This window comes from Meleagris gallopavo, chromosome 12 (genome assembly GCF_000146605.3).
Source record: "Meleagris gallopavo isolate NT-WF06-2002-E0010 breed Aviagen turkey brand Nicholas breeding stock chromosome 12, Turkey_5.1, whole genome shotgun sequence".
Taxonomy (NCBI): Eukaryota; Metazoa; Chordata; class Aves; order Galliformes; family Phasianidae; genus Meleagris; species Meleagris gallopavo.
The window spans coordinates 6,870,929-6,888,410 of NC_015022.2; the positions used below are offsets into that span (position 1 = coordinate 6,870,929).

Here is a 17,482-nt window from a genome sequence, read left to right on the forward strand (position 1 = left end):
ATTCTTTTTCAAGTGAACATTGTTTTAACAGTGGAATTGTCCTATCCAAACTACTCCTGACTTGGATTGAGTTTTAAATGTCTGTAGTGAAAAAACTTTTTAAATAATATTTATTTTAGAAAGTAAGAATTGGCCTCTTTAACTGTTAAGGAAGTTCTTTAGTAATCAGAATGATGTACATCTTCATCTGAAACATCAGAGTTGCATCTCTGCATATTTGCTATACAGTGCTGGGTTTATTTGGTGCTCTAACAACAGATAACTAATTTCGTCTCTAATGTAGCTCAAGACAGTATTTTACTGTGAAATATATCTTCTCTAGTAAATATTTCTGTGTCTTCATTTGAGTTCTTGTACTATGAAATGAGATGAAAGTATTCTAAAGGTTGCTTAAGTTTTTGTACCTGGCTAATATAGGTGTAATATTTGAGTATGGTCAATTTTATTGAAGTAAATGTTCAATAATATGACTTATGGAGGAAGGCAGTTGGATAAGAGAACAAATATGTTACAGCAGAGCACACAAAATCATAAAGTACAAAATAAAAATTATTGATAGCTGATATTTTTAGGTCAATTTTGAATAATTTGCAGTATAGCAACACCATGGCTATTAAGCCCTCCTGACTGTAAATAAGCAGTACTGAATAACCAAACCTCAGTTACTTGTACAAGTTTAGCTTAAATTCCGGATGCTTTCAAATATACACTGTTCATCTTCCTATTTTAGGTACTTCATGGTTCTTATCCAGGAAATGGCGCTGAAAATTGACCAAGGATTCTTAGCAGCACTTATTGAACTTTTCACTCCATCTACAGATCCAGAAGCTGAAAGACAGAGGGTAATGTGATTCTTGCCACAATAGGTCGTTATGGGCCTATGTGATTTTCTGAATATTTTAGTGAATATTGCATTAGAGAACAATGAATGAAGAGACTTAATAAAATAATTGTCAGCAAAGCATTGGGGTTTCTGTTGTCATTTAGGATTGGGTATTACTAACAGACAAGTTTGAGTAACTGATACAGTGGTATGTGTAACTGTTTTTTCTTTTAAGGTTTAATTGTTTGACATGGTTGTTTCAACTGTGGCTGTGAAGTGTTAAGGGTAGTAAATTAAGGTTAAGGTATATAGTGTAATCTTTCAACTGACTTGTCAGTAGTGATGTGTAACTGGAAAGTGATTTTTTTCTTAGAAATGTTACCTTCAGATGTGTTATCTAAAATTCTGATCTGGTGAGGAAATACAAAAATACAAGTGACCACAGAAAGTTAGTTACTTTACTAATATTTCTAAATTAATATGGAAGTAATATCTGATAGTGATTGAGAAATAAGGCCATATCAAGTAATCAAGAAGGAATAAAAAGTCACAAATTTTCATGTTTACCCTTTTAAGGAAAAGATTTGGTATTACTACAATCTGGGATGCAAAAGCAAGTAGCCCATTTCCAGTTTTGAGGTACCTCACCATTTAGTTAGCTTGCTGTTTTGCTGTATTTGTACACATTTATTCTTCATGCTGGCTTTTATTCATATATTTACATATGTTTATGTGTAATATATATATGCTTGTATGTTTTTTCTGCTGTTACATATGTTGATAACCTTCTGTTCGTTTTTTCTTTTTACATTAAAATAGTCTAAACTAATCCAGCAAGATGTGGATGCACTTAGCACTGAACTAATGGAGACTTCCTTAACAGACTTGTCAATGCTGAGCTTTTTTGAGCTTTTTCATATTTCTCCAATTAAGGTATGTGATAGATGATTTGAGGTAATAAGATACTTGATAAAAATTATTTCTTCATTCCTTATGGTAAAGTAGATGGTGCAATAAACTTTTTGGATGAACTTGTTGGTTTTACTAATTCCTTCTTTACAGTTGCATTTGAGTCTGTCTCTGGCTTCTGGTGGAGAAGCATCAGAAAAGAGTGAAGAAATGATAGCCATCCATTCTCTTAATTTACTGTTGAAAAGTATTGGAGCTACTCTAACAGATGTGGATGATCTTATTTTCAAGTAAGCCTAAGAAGCATTTTTATTTTAATAATTCAAAAAAATATGTACTGTACACTTTTGTTAGAAGGTCTGTATTAAACTTTGCTGATTGTCACTAGTATAAAACGATAGAGCCTCTATTGAAAAGGAGGAATGTAGGAGAGGTGTGTGTTCTTCTCTTTTTCAAGGGAATATAGCTTCAAGTTTATCTCAAGTAAAAGACAAACAAAAAACCAGAACTACTGAAAAGGAGTAAGCGTACCTATAGGTAATGTACAATTACTTCACAATCGTTTGTCTTTCAGACTTGCATACTTTGAAATTAAATATCAATTCTACAAGAGAGACCAGCTGATGAAGAGAGCTGTTAGGCATTATAGTGAACAGGTAAATTTTAATCAAGCCTTTGTATAAAATATTGAAAAATTGTTTTTACAGAATGTGGAAAACAGGAAAGAAAAGATGAATGAAAGCTACTGATTTTTTTTTTTTTTCCCCATTAAATTCATGGTACTGAAGTAGGAATTTGGAGGCACGTTACTGAAATGTAATTACAAAAACCTCCTGAAAATATGTTGAAGAAATATATGTAGTTACTTTTTTTCTTTTTGTCTGTACGTTCATTCACCACAGGGTTCTGTTAGTTATCCATAAATAAACTGTACTTTTTATATTAGCCAGTCTTTCTCACAACAGAAATACTTGCTTCAGGTACTCTAACACCTTACTTGGGTAGTCAGTCAAAAAAAATTATCACCCTTGTACTCTACTATGTAACAGCAGCCATTAAAGCTGTTCTGGATTGTTTGTTGTTGATAGTGATTTATTTTTTGTTTTTGTTTTTATTTAGTTCCTGAAACAGATGTATGTTCTTGTACTTGGGTTAGATGTTCTTGGAAACCCATTTGGCTTAATCAGAGGCTTGTCTGAGGGAGTTGAAGCTTTCTTTTATGAGCCTTTCCAGGTATGACTTTGATTCTTTAACCATGCATAAACGGTAGGCTGATGAAATAAATGGGTAGCATTGTAGGCTTTTTGTCATTGCACAGTTTACATTAAAAAAAAAAAAAGTGCTTCCTCAATTCCTAAAGAAGTGCCATATTAAAACAGTCTTGCTCCTTGATGTAAAAGAATTGCTAGAATTTTCCTGAAATGCATGTGTAAGTTTTCTTCTAATGATAATAGACTTCGTTTTCAGGGTGCTGTTCAAGGACCTGAAGAATTTGCTGAGGGCTTTGTAATTGGTGTTAGAAGTCTTCTTGGACATACAGTGGGTGTGTATCCTATTGCTACTGATTTGATAAAATAGATTAACACATGAATTACATTTATGTATTCTTTTCCTTATTTCATAGAGAAGTTATGTAAAAGAAATATCCCATAGATATTTTCAAAACAGAAGTTACAATAAATGTACAGTGGTGCAATAGTGCACCAGTCTTCACCTTACAGACCATTCATACCTAACTTACTTGAGAGCACCTAAATCTGTTTTGCAGAACAGGAAAGCAAACAGAAAAATTGTGTGTGCAACTGAATTTGTAACATGTTACAGATGAATAAAGATAGTGAGACTGAATGAAGAAAGTGATTCTAATGATTCCAAAATATCTGGAAATGCCTGAGAACTGTACTTTTCCTAAGTTCTTGTTACATTTACCTTAGATGTTTATTCAGCTGTGTTTTACAGTTAACAGAAAAAGTCAATTTCCATTCAGTATGTTATGTGATACATACTGAGCTGATGTAAGAATTATATTATACTAAACTAACAGATTTCAGGCCAATTTCTTCTCCTACTCAGTGTGAAAGTCAGCTTATGTAAATTAGTAATACCTAAATTCAATATGGGAGATATCTGTGTCTTACTGTGTTTTCTACTATTAATTTGTGAACGAAAAATAGCTTTTACTTTCTGTTCCATTAGGTGGTGCTGCAGGGGTGGTGTCTAGGATCACTGGTTCTGTTGGGAAAGGTTTAGCAGCCATTACTATGGATAAGGAATATCAGCAAAAACGGAGAGAGGAAATGGGTCGTCAGCCAAGAGACTTCAGCGGCAGCCTGGCTAAGGGAGGAAAAGGCTTTTTACGGGTATGAATTGGAAGCTGAGTATATGGTGTGTCAGCTCTTAATGTATACTTCCATGTATATAGTTTTTATAATGTCTTCTTTGACTTTATATTAAACGTGAACTAAACAGAAGACAAAAACAGGAAGTAAAAAACAGGTTATAGTAGACATATCATTTGTTAGCTTTAGTGTTTGAGGTTATGTTCTTTCGACCAACACAAGGAAATGAAGATAAGATCTTAAAAAGGGAAATTGTAAGAAATAACACAGATTTTTCCTCTGAAGTAACTGGGCCCTTTATATTTTCTTCCAGTTAATTCTGTCATTAAAGCAGTTTGGCTGTGAATTTGAACTCTGGACTTGTTCTATATAGAAATGGCATTCTATATGCTGAGGTCATACAAAAACTCAAGTTTTTTCATTTACTTGCACATTCTTCTAAGTCAAGTTGAATGTGTATGAAAGTGAGTATCATGTTAGGTGGGAGAGATTTTTTTTTTCTGGAATAGAAACTGCTGAAGTGTCATCTGTTCTTTATTATGTGAAGTCAGGAAGCCTTTTCTGGTTAAAGAAAGAATGTGCCTGTTTCCTGTTAAGTGTAAAAAAAAAACCCATGTAAACAATTTCTGAGAGATTTCTATTAGACAAAAGTAAATAAGATTTCAATAAATTCTATGACTTGCCATTCCAACTTATCAACTTACTTCTGAAGAATTATAAGTAATAAGCATTGTGTCAATTTCTGATTGAGTTTGCTGAAAGTTTAGAAGTTACCACACTGGATTGTTTTTTTTGACCTTAGTGTCATTTAATGTCTCGACTTTAAAATCTTTCTCAGTTATTTGATGTTATCCTAGATATTTGGCACTACTCACTCATGACTGAAAATTCTGACAGCTTTCTGAAGAGCTTTGTTACAAAGAAGCTTTCTTAATTATTCTGCCAGACTACTACATAAAGGATTTCTTTGTTGCCAAATAAATGTTACTTGAGCCAATTCCCTCTTTCACTTTCTATTTTAGAGTAAAAATAAAATATTGATATTGAATTTCACTATCAACTTTTAAAATTGAAGATGAGATCCTGGTTGCCTAGCTGGACAATAGCATTCTAGTTTCTAAGTAGGGACTTAATTGTTTTCTTCGTTCTAGGGTGTTGTTGGCGGTGTGACAGGAATAATTACTAAACCTGTGGAAGGTAAGTTATAAGCCTGCACTGCACCACTTAAGGATTTTTTTTATTATTAAGATTAATATTTAATATAGACTTTTAAGTAATTTCTATCATGATGCTAAAGCGAAAGAAGATTATTTTTATATTTCTAGTTCATATGCAACCTTCTGCAATCTTTTACTCAGATATATTACAACTGTTACTTGCTTTTGTACGAATTAGGGAGGGATTGTCTTTGCAATTATTATGTTAGGCTTGCTGTAGTAACCAGATTGTCCTTTAAAGCTAGAATAAAAATATTAACAATGATTCTATAAAAAACAATAACTTAAACTCCAGTTGAAAAAGCTTTTGAAGTTATGACATAAGGGCATAGCTTCAGTGATCAGACTTAAAAAGTCACGTTGATGGTTGAACTTAACCTTGAAGGTCTTTTCCAAGCTAGACAGTTCTATGATTCTGTCCTAAGATTCTGACATTTTGTATCTTACACTACTTGTGGCACGTTCATATCACGTGTTGAGTTAATAGATATTTGATACTGCAAAAATAATGAACAATTAAAGTAATATGTGTATTGGAGGTGACATGTCATGCATTTTAATTTTGAGTGGACTTCAAATATTGGGGAAATCTTAATAAATGAATCTGATTTAGTGCCCAAGAGCAGTTTTCACGAAGGCTGTTACTTCATGAAATTTAGTAAATCTACTACAATATGGTAGATGATGCTGAATATCTAAGAAAGATATATTTTACATTAAAGTTCACATCCAAGTGACTTAAATATTGCAAGTTAATTGCTATTATGCTGTCTCTTATATGTGGCTGGCAGATAATTTGAGCTGTAGTATTCCTCTCAGTAGTGGGTGAACAGATGCTTTCTGAACACTCACCTGGTTCTTCTATTTTAGGTATCACCAAAAGTATGGAGTTTAAAGAGAAATAATTGTATATATGCAGCTTAGATAATTCCAATTATTTTGTTGTTATTGACTTACAAAGACTGATATATTAGCTTGAAGACTTGACTTGAATATGTGAGGAGCAGTTTGGCTGATATGTTGGGCTCAAAGAGTTAGAATAAATGAAGTTACATTAGACTGGAGATCACTGGGATTCCACAGGGCTTCATGTTAGGGTCAGTTCTCTTAGATGTTTTTATAAATGTTCTGGATGGAGGATTCAAATGCATGCTAAGTTAGGAGCTGTAGAGGCCTTATGGAGAGACAAACTGAAATCTTGACAAGCTGGAGGACTGGACAATCAGCAACCACATGAAGTTAACGAGAGCAGTGCTGGATTATGCATTGGGACATGGCAATCCCAGATATACATACAGACTAGGGGGTGAGAGGCTGGAGAGCAGCCCTATGAAAATCTGGGGGTTCAGGCTGATAGCAAGTTGAACATGAGTCAGTGGGGTTTGGGTTTGGGGTAGTTCTCTGTGGAGCCAGGAGGTGGACTTGGCCTATGGGTCCTTACTGATCTTATTTGTGGTGGCTTTGAAGGCAGCTAAAGCTTTAAATGAACAACTATGTTACTGAATGGGCAATCTGTGACTTGTATGGAAGGCTTCTTAGTAACTGCATGGTACATAATCAGTTCCTGTGGGCTCTAGTTAGACGATGATGTTTGGAACTATACTTGTTTAATTCTATGGCTACTATCTTCTGGCAGATCATTAAAAATACCATTTTTTTTCTCCTTTTTCTTCTGAAGGGGCTAAAAAAGAAGGCGCAGCTGGATTCTTTAAAGGAATCGGAAAGGGACTTGTAGGAGTGGTTGCCCGCCCAACAGGTGGCATTGTAGATATGGCAAGCAGTACTTTCCAGGGAATTCAAAGGTAAAAAGTCAAAAGGATGTTTTCACATAGTCTCTGTATGTTGCACGCCATGTAGTGAAATGATCCAGTAGTGACACCAAATCATTTGTGTTATGTACAATATTCAGTAGGATTTATAGGACCAAGAGACACCTAGCAATCTCCAATGAATATGTGTTATGTTGGTCTCAGGGAATTGTTCCTTTATAATTTGTCTTGCAGTATTGCAGGTCACACAGACAATAACTAGCTCATTATCTCATTTCAGTTGCTTCCCTTATGAAAAAGTAATTAAAAGATCTTATTTAAATTTACCTTCTGTGGTATATTTATGTACTGCTGAATGCAAATGTTTAAATTACATTTAAACTTACTGTAAAAATTGACTGTTACCAGTTTGAAACTCAGCAATGGTGATTTGTGTGTTCTAAGGGAAGCTTATGAAAATGTTAATCAACTTGAATTCTTAATGCTTGCCAGGGCATGGGAGTATGCTTTTCTAAGTTATGTTGTTGTTGGCTAATTCTCTAATGTTTTTTTTTATATATATTATTGGCAGTGTGTCTTTGTTATTTACATCTTTAGGACAATTGTAAAGTTTAAGTGACATAGTAAATAGGATGAATATTAGGCATAAATCAGTGAAACTCAAATGTATAATGAGCTAATGAGAATACTGTTCCACCATTGCTAACAGGGTGGCGGAATCAACAGAAGAAGTACCGAATCTCCGCCCTCCACGTTTCATTCATGAAGATGGCATCATCCGGCCATACAATAGGGTGGAAGCTGAGGGTTATGATTTATTTGAGGTATGACTTACATTGTGAATGCACTTCTAAGTTCTCTCACCTACAGGATTCTTTAAAGGATGATAGAAATTCTGGAGGAAAAAAAAAATACAAACGAAAGCATTGCTCTGAAGGGAGATAGAGTTAAGAATAGTTTGAAGAGAAGAAGTTTTGGCACTCAGATGAAAAACTTGCTGAAAAAAACAGAGCTTACTGCTACTAAGTAAGCAACTCTTACATAGAGTGAATAGAACTTGAATTGCTTGATTTATTTTCTGTTTAATACAATTACAGGGATTCCTGGTTTTATTAGCAATGGAGAAAATGAATTCTGAGAATACCACCTTTTGGTATTTAGTATATTATTCTTAATGTTAGCGTGTCGTAACTACAAGCATTCTGTGAACATCTAGGCTGCTTTTACATGTGGCTAACGTACAGGGAATTAGTAACAGTTGTTTTCAAGCTCTAAATAATCAGTCTAGTAGAAGTGTATTTCAACTTTCTTTAAAAATTAAAATTTTTTTGCTAAAAATTAGAGTAAAATAACTTCCCTGATGGACATTTGAAAAGTAGAAGTTGCTGTTAGTACTTCTTTCTTAATGTTCAGTTCTTGTCCTTATTTCCTATTCTATTTCTAATGTTTTTCTTCTTTCTCTTTCTCTCCTGGCATACGCAGCAAGAACTGGAATAAAGGAGTAAACGTTTTCCATATTTCTTCTTGATTTCCTTTGTGATCTTTTATCAACCTTATTTATTTTAGGTTAAGGGCATGATTGCATTTAACATGTCCTCTCCCCACTTTTTGTGTCTTCTCTTTGTAGTAGATAGTGTTTCATGTTGTCCATGCTAAGAAACAAAACTAAAAATGAACTTGAATATCTAAGGTAAGACTAGCTAAGGGAGAAAGATGAGAGAAAAGGGAGCACTTTTGTCTTTTATGTCTGTTTTTCTGAGACTGCTTAGCTCCTTATGAATGGCAGCTACTGAGGGCACATGAGTGAAGAAAAAAAAAATAATCATGGTAGCATAGATGCTGAGTACACTTGGTTGTTAATATTACCTTTCTCATAGAGCTAGGACTATGGATGAAGGGAGTAACATATGAGCACAACATTTAAAATAGTATTGAAGAGAAAATTCTTCAGTGAAAATATTTGCTTATTTCATAATTGTAGGGAAATACTGTTTCCATAAAAACTTGAAGAAAACTGTGTCTTTCTGGTTTCTGTAATATGCTATAGGCCAACCACTTAGATGTTTGAAAACCCCTGTGCCTTTTCTACTACTACTACTCTATGAAATTCTACCAATTAGAAATATTATAGCCAGCTTACTAACTATGGTTTCATTCACAGAATCTTCTGGGTTTTTTCTGTTTAACATAATTAAGTGTCAACTATTAACATGAATTGATAATTAAATTTATTTCTACAGGAAGTGATGGCATAACTTTTGTTTCCAACACAAAACTGTAAATAAACAAAGCTGAACAAGTTGTCTTAGGAGCAAAGTACTTTCATAAAATAAATAAATAAAACTTCAAGCAGATGCATCTCTGCTGCTCATACCTTTCTAGAATTTAGAGTTCAATAGTCAACATTTTTCATTTAAGTCGATTAAAGAAAGGAAATGTAATACAGATTTTTTAATTTTAGCTATTTTAGAGAAATTATCATTATTATGTGTGGAGCAAAACAGATTTTTTTTTTTTCATACAATGAATTTTTTTTATTTTAACTATTATTATTTGCAGATTGCGCTGAAGATATTTTTCAGTAATCTTGTGCTTTCTCACTGGTTTCACTACTTGCTCCATCTGTCAAAAAGGAGAATGTAGCATAATTAGCACTAAAAACTAGATGTTTTGCATTTCTTGCATGTCTGATATTTGTATCTTTCTTAGGCCTAAATTGTTTTGATCAGAATTGTATACTAATCAAGAACGAAGCCTGTGCATAGTCCTCTAGATAGTCTCTTCCTTTTGGAAGCCAATTAATTGAACACAGCTTTTAGTTTATTTACGTACATATTTTAAACTGGTTTTGATGTCTTTACAAGAGGCGAGCATTGGGAAAGTTATGTTTTTTAGTGTAAATTCCAAGCAAAATGGGCAGTGTCTTATAGGAAATCAGATACTTCAGCAGGGAAAGCAAATCAGAAGGTCAGTTTATACAGACAAATTTATTTGCCGTAATTTGTGTTAGTTCAGTTTATTTTTGGTTCTAGTTCTGACCCAGGATCACAAGTAGTTCAACCAGGATTTCCTCCTTATCATCATCTCATTAACTGTATTTCCCCCCTCCCCTCTGTAAGTAGCTGAAGAATAAAACTTATTCAGAATTGGAGAACTGTAATATGTAAATGTGTTTTGGATTCTTAATTCCTATATTCTCTTGCATGCCTGGCTTCTCGATGCTTTCTATCTGCCATACAAACATTGACCCAGAAATTATTTTCCTGCCTATGCAGTTGAAATTATTTCGAATTCCATTCTTACCTCCACCAAATACTTCTGTGTCTTGCCTTAATTGTATTATCCCTGATTCTGCCACTGACTTTTACCTTATTAAATTGAGTAACTAATTCAAATTAATTTGAGAAAGCTCTGCTCCTTGCCTGTTGCTTTAGCCACGTTAATGGCACAGCTTAGATTCATTTATAGAGTTCATTGTTTGTATCAAAATATAAGTGACTTTCCTTGGTTGATTTAAAAACCTCATGTTTCAATATGCTTTCTTCTCCAGCCACACTACTTCTATGCATCTTATGTCATTAACTCCTTCACTTTTCCTTTGAAAATGCCTAGCAGTCTTACTACTCTGACTTAATTCCTCTACAGAGGAGCTGTGCAAAATACTTTTGTAGTTCACTCGCTTTGACTTTTTCAATTTACTCTAGTATGCTTATTCTTTTAAAATAAATATGTATATCAAGGTTGAAACATTGTCATATTACCTTAAGGAATGGGTGCCTTAAAAATATCCAGTGATTGGATAAGAGATGTTTTACCCAAAAATGTGGATGTTCCTGAATGTTAGAGCCGTATTTAGGGTGAGCATACTTGTAGGTCATGTCTTAAAAGGCAAATTTGTTGCTCTTGTTTTTCCTCTCAGAAGAGTGTCGTCTTTTTTTTGGGAGGAGGGTGCGCAGTGAGAAGAGCAGTGGGATGGAGGCTGGTTGATTGCAATGTTCATTTTTCCATAGATGCTGGATATGCTCTTTGGGCTACACAGGGTTCCACTCAGATGTTACATCTTGCAGGGCATGTCTCTAGCTCATGCAGTGAGGCTTAGTAGTAAAGAATATGTTATGTGAAATCTATGTACAGTTGGAGAAAGCAAACTGAAAAATACGGCAACTTCAGGAGGATTGTTTCTTGAGAAATGAGTTTTCTCATGAGCCTTATCTTCATGCAGGGCTTTGTTAGTTGTTGCCTTTTAATGTGTGGGCATTACTGCCTGTTCTGATGAGGAGACTCCCATCTATACCCAGCACTTAAGGTTTGGTGGGATGTGATGTGTTCTTATTTGTGTTTATAGTGCTACTTTGCCTCATTTCCTAGTTAACACATGGAACTTCATTAAGAATACAGAATACTTGAGGAATAATTAGGTGATGCTAATGTTTTGCAGTAAGAAAAACTGCAGATTATATATCTAGTTGAGTTTCAGTTCTGCTGTGTATATATGCATTACTTCTTTCATTTCCATGTAAAATAACTGTAATTGAACTTCTTAAAAGTGCTGAGTAGTCTTATCAAAGTAAAAGCTTCTGATAAAGATGCCTGAACTTGAACAGTGTATGCAGATCACAAAGTGATTTGCATCAAGTGTCCAAACCCCTTTTTACATAATGCACCATTGTAACGCACTGAATTTGTATCAGGAGTATTGGTACAGCTCTGACAAATACTACATCTCTTGGGGTGAGAGCTCCATGGAAGCTCTGGTCTTAATATACAGAACGTAATACCAGGATAGTTTTTGAAGTTAGGGTTACAAAACCAGACTTCCTCACAAGTTTTGAGTTTAAACAGAGGAATAATGAATAAATCTGTTTAAAAGTGCAGTATGTCCCACTTTTTACATATCCAACAAAGATTCAGAATGAGTTGCAACTTCTGAATTGTGGTCTTGCATAGTGATGTGTTTTGCTTTTCATTTCTTGTATTTAAATTTATATATTCAGATTTCTATAACTGAATCAGCTATGGTTTGGGTATAAAATGTGAGTTCATGTGATTTTAGTCATTTGCTGCTGTCTTTCTACGTTTTGAAGAAGCGCAAAGAGCGAGATGAGCAGTCTTTTGTGGCGTGCTTTTCTCTTTCATGTCTATTTTACAATATCAAAGTTCTAAGATGGCCAGAAATTGATTATATAAGTGTATATTATAGAAGATGTGGTCTCTATATTTTTGGTTGGTTCTATTATATATATATAGGGAATATTATATCATACATTATAAAAATGTTATATATTCAATATAATATCATATCAACATAATGTAATATTAATATCACATCCCTTGGGATCAACTCCAAGAAAACACTATGCTATTGATTTCATCTACTGCACATTTATTGTCGTTTGATCTTTTAAAGGGTTTTCCTGGGATCTCTTCAAATGTATGATGATGCTTTAAGACATTTGTTAAGCTTTAAATAAATGAGAATAAAATGCAAACTTTCATTTCAAATTCAAATTTCTTTCAATTGATTCTGAAGTAGGCTGGGATTATGGCTTTCTTTGTGGTTATTTGATCTGTACTGAGCTTTTAGCCTGTGTGCTTGACCATAGACAGATAAACGTGGAGTCAAGTCGTAGAGTCAGCTATGGAAATTGAGGAGGTCATTTATTTACAGGGAGTAACTAAAACTGTATTGGGTTGTTGTTGTTCTTCCCTCCTTTGTTTCCAGAGTGCTCTTTCTAGTTTATCAATTAAATTCAAATTTACTGCTATACAGCAGATGAATTCCCTAATAACAGAATTAAACTGAAACTTCCTTTAAATTCATTGATGTATCATTCTGAAATGTGACGTCTTTAAGCTAAAATTATTGTGAATGTTATTTGAGATATACTGTGAAACTCTGCAGTACTGCTCTTTGGGGTTGACTGAATATTGTAAAGCTGGTGATGTAATGTAGAAAAAAATCACTCTTCGCTTAAATAGCATGAAGAATGGAAAATCAGAAAAATGCTTAATAAAAAAATATTTAAGAATGTAAAAATAGTTCGAAAGCACTTCAGTGGTATTTTGAAGCTTTTCTAAACCTCTCTTTGTAGTTGGTCATTTAATTTGTAGCTGTTTAACAGAAATGTGATGGGTAGTTTGATCTGCACTTTCATATACCTCCCATATTTGGATGTTGAATAAGCGTGCTTTTTCAGTGCTTTAGAAGCTGACCCTTGAGGAGCGCTGAGTATTTGTAATTTGGTTATTTCTACGGGTCTAAAACAAGCATTATATTCTTTAAAAGGTAATGTTACAGGATTTTCACTTTTGAATCAAGTCTACAACATAGGATGTAGCAGAATAGGAATTACTAAACAATAATTAGCACAAAAAGGAAATGCAAGGTAAATAAGTAGTCTAATAACACCATAGTGTCATGTTCTCCCTTTTGAATGGTGGGAGGGATCAGATATTTCACTGATGCTTCAGGACTGGGAGCACTGTGAGAGAATGCCCTGAAAGAAGCAGTTCAACAAGGTAATCCTTTTGAAAAGATGAATTGAATACATTGCTTTGACTTCTGTTTTTACAGGCCAAATGTTTTCATTTTCTGTTTCAGAAATTGCACATAAGGAAGCTGGAAGAAGAGAACTACCGATACCACTGTGAGCTTCCAAGAGGCAGAAGGGCAAACCTTATTGTTACCAATAGGTACTAAGTCCCAAAGGTTTTTTATGAGCTTGTTTCAATTTAGGCATCAGGCATCTGGCTAAGTCTGAAATAATAGCTGTTCTTTGCATATGCACTTTTCTTATTTGTTTTCTTATTGATTTTGTAATTTCTTTTCTTTCTTTTATTCAAAATGTGAGGTCATGATCAGTTATATTGACACTAGCTACACTAATTCAGGAAGCTATTTTAATTCTAAAAGCATTGACTATTTCATTCTGCTGGGGGAAATGCTTTTTTTCTCTTTCTGATGTTTGAAATTAGCTTGTGCAAAGTGTCTGCAGTCAAACCAATGTTTTAATAATGCATGTTTGCAAGCTTGTTAAGTAAAAAGTACTCTGAGTCAGATTTTCTTATATTCAAATTAAAATGAATACTAAATCCATCAGGCAGTATTTAGAATGCAAGATATTGCTTGTCTTGGATGGTTTGAGAGCTCAAAACCTTGTAACTGTGCTAAGACAAGATGATCCCATGGGTTATGATCTCTGCATCCTAGATGCTACTAGTTTTTGCCCTTTGCCTGGTGTATGAGGTAGGCCTATCCATACCAAAACTCTGGGAGACAGCCAACCTGTATTTGTTTTATAACAACTAGTACACTTCATGTTGTAGCATAACAAGATTTTTAAGATAGGTACTGACACATTTTTATGATAGGTGGTTTAGGTTTGCTTGTGGTGGGACTTTTTTTTTTTTTTAAAGCTTCAGTTAAAGTATGTGCTTCTGTTCTTAATCCAGTTGGTCAATATATGCTTAAAGCTTCTAGCTTAATTCCATTTAGAACTGCCACTTTTTTTCTTTGTGTGCTAGATGACTTTGGATATCTAAGGAGATGAAGGGGCAACTAGTTAGCAAATGTAAACTGTAGCAATGGATCATCTGTCAGTCTAATTAAGTACTTATTTCACTATGTAGACAGTATTCAGCTGGCTGACTGCTGTCACATAGTAGATATTGGCATTGAGGAGCTGGTTAAAATGAAATCATATCCCTCTGTTGTCCAGTGGCTGGTGGTTTTGATTAATTTGCCTGAGCATCCCATATGATATCATAGAACATCTGAGTCTTAAGGACAAACTAATGGTCTTAGAATATATATTAAGGTAATACAGTTGAACTGCTACTGAATGGATACTTTTGATCCACATAGAAAATGCATTCTCAAACATTTCTGCTCTCCATTTTGTTTTCTCATAAAGCTGTGGTTTCTGGTAGAAATCATGTATTGATGTGTTTTTCCTTCTGAACAGGAGGGTGATATATGTAAAAGAGGTGGAAATCTTAGGTCATTTAACAGCAGAGTGGGATTACTTATTTGAAGATTTTACGTGCTGTCCTACTTGTGAAGGAAGTGTTTTAAAACTAACTGTTTTGGTAAGAAAATTATGTGGTTTGTTGTTTTTTTGTCTTTTTTTATTTATTTTAAATTATTTATTATTCAACACTGCTTATTAAGAGTTCCAAAGATGCTTTTAATTTATCTGATGACTCTTAACTCCTGGCTTTGGAGATAGGAGAAATTAATTCGTATTTTTCATAAGTATGGATGTGTTGGACAGAGAATGAACTGAAGTCTAAGCTGAAGCTGACACTCAAGCCATTTATGTATCAGATTCTGCGTTCTTGTTCAGGTGACTCACAAAACTATATTTTTGTGCCCCTTTGCAACAGGATCAAAGGATGTTCCAAAGGAAGGACAGCGTAGGTCATAGATGTGAAAAGGCAATTCAACTTCAGGATGAAGCTACAGCAGCGGTATATTCTTTATTCTTCTGTTTTCTTTTGTCTTATGATGTTGTTGTACTTGCTGAAACTCTAAACATCTAAAAAATAGTAATGTTCACATTCCTAGGAACTGTTGACTATATTTTCTTGTTGAAAAATGAGTTTGACCAGGAAAACAATGAGTTAAGGCAGTTTAAATCATTCGAGGGTGTGTGCAAGAATAAAGTTGAAGTTGCATCATTTTATACTTTGTACATTGTAACTCATTAAAGGAAAATAATTCAAATAATTGATTAAGTTCGTTGTAGTCAGCGTATGTCTGAATTATGCTCCCTTCTCAGTATTTCAGGGTAATTGAATTAACCCAATAAGTGGACCTCTGTGTGAAAAGAATTACTTATTCCCTGCTCCTCATGCTCTGCTGGTTTTCTTCCATTTGTTTTCTGATGTTTGCTCATGTTGATGCTGGAGAGGTGATTTGGGGCAGTTTTTGTTCAGTATGTGCTTGGATCTTGTAGCTGACTTGCACAGGCTAAGCTAACAATTTGCATCAATTCCATGATTCCTCAGCAGTAGAAAAATTGACCTGGGTAACTATCTGCCTTAATGTAGTTTTGTAGCAAATTATGAGAGGAAGAATTCTTCCCAGTATCAAAAGTGGATTCAGTTAAATCCATTGCATCTTGTATGCACAATTAAAATGGCACCTTGAGTAAATAGCAAGTCACAATTGGAATATAACCAAATTTCTCCTGTGAAACTGATGAAGACAATCTAAAAGATGGGGATTAGACAGGAGAGGAAGAAGGCAATCAAGTGACAGCACTTCTTTCTTTTTTACATACTGAAACAGTGTCTATTACTATTTCGCTGACTCTTACCTGAAGAAAAAGTATTTTTCAGTGTTATTTTGTGGCATACCTTCCAAATAATGCTTTAGGTTGACAAGTAAAGATCATTTTGATTTTATCTGGCAATGCCAGATAAATACTTTTCAATTTCATTTTCTTTTTCCTGTTACTACTTAATTACTGTTCCTTTGCTCTTATTTCTACTATGTGTATTTTGAAAATAAATTTCTCTGTTCTGTTTACCTTTTGTGAATTTCAATTGCTCAGTTCTATTGGTAATACTCCACAATTTGCATCTCCCTTTGTTTAGATTACGCTCATAGAATTCTGCTGATTTGATAAGATGCCACAAAAACAAAGTATACTTCACAAACAATAAGATTTTGGGTCTCAAGTTTGCCTCTTTTTAGTCATGTGAATCTTTCCCCAATTTCTGTAAGTTACCAACAATCCACGCTTGAAATGCTTCAGTGACTCTAATGCTTGTTGTCTGTCCACCCAGCTTAAATTACTCTCTCTTCATACTCATGGTAGAAGTTAGACTTAATGGAATCATGAGCAAAAGCACACCGATAAGCATTTCAAACACTTCAGCTTTCACTGAATGCCAGAATAACTTATGTAAAATTAGGTGGGCTATCCAAGCTACTCCAGTACTTAACACACACAGCCATGCTTCGCGTATATAGATTGGAATGTTGAATTAGCCATTTTTGGTAGTATATCACAGAAAGAAACTGCAGGCTAACTTGAATTTCTTTCTTTCAATATGTTCTTTTCAGAGCGTTTGTGTTGCCATTGAGGAAGCATGGGCAACAAGAAAACAACAAAAGCTGGTGAAACAAGCATCGCTGCGGTTGAAGAAACCACAAATGCTGTCTTGATAATAACAGGATCTGTTGGGTTTGACTTTGACATATGATCTTATCACTAAAATGGATTAGAAGCAACATAGAAACATTTTGCTGAAACTACAGATAAAATAACTGAGATCTCCCTTTGATGTTGTCATAAACACTTTCTTTTGTGTTTTGCCAAAACTATGGATTTTGTTACTCTAAAATAAGCATCTAAAATTTACAACTTGTTATAAAAGGTTTTCTTATTCTGAAATGTCCTTTTCTGCTGGTTTTTT

General features: G+C 34.1%; 1 protein-coding gene across 4 annotated transcripts in view; it reads left to right on the plus strand.

Annotated features, from left to right (window-relative positions):
- Positions 1 to 17,476, plus strand: part of VPS13C (vacuolar protein sorting 13 homolog C) — a 79,622-nt gene extending 62,146 nt beyond the window's left edge. For 3 of the 4 annotated variants that reach the window (XM_031555279.1, XM_031555280.1, XM_031555281.1), the window contains 14 exons: positions 731 to 842; positions 1,643 to 1,756; positions 1,886 to 2,022; positions 2,307 to 2,388; positions 2,852 to 2,965; positions 3,200 to 3,275; positions 3,929 to 4,092; positions 5,223 to 5,268; positions 6,967 to 7,090; positions 7,767 to 7,881; positions 13,659 to 13,750; positions 15,022 to 15,145; positions 15,443 to 15,526; positions 17,130 to 17,476. In XM_031555279.1, coding sequence (XP_031411139.1) covers positions 731 to 842; positions 1,643 to 1,756; positions 1,886 to 2,022; positions 2,307 to 2,388; positions 2,852 to 2,965; positions 3,200 to 3,275; positions 3,929 to 4,092; positions 5,223 to 5,268; positions 6,967 to 7,090; positions 7,767 to 7,881; positions 13,659 to 13,750; positions 15,022 to 15,145; positions 15,443 to 15,526; positions 17,130 to 17,231 — 1,486 coding nt within the window. In that variant the 3' untranslated portion in view covers positions 17,232 to 17,476. Of the gene's footprint in view, positions 1 to 730; positions 843 to 1,642; positions 1,757 to 1,885; positions 2,023 to 2,306; positions 2,389 to 2,851; positions 2,966 to 3,199; positions 3,276 to 3,928; positions 4,093 to 5,222; positions 5,269 to 6,966; positions 7,091 to 7,766; positions 7,882 to 8,539; positions 12,814 to 13,658; positions 13,751 to 15,021; positions 15,146 to 15,442; positions 15,527 to 17,129 lie in introns of those variants that run through there. The other variant, XM_031555282.1, reaches the window with a different exon arrangement.
- Positions 17,477 to 17,482: the final 6 nt, after the last annotated feature.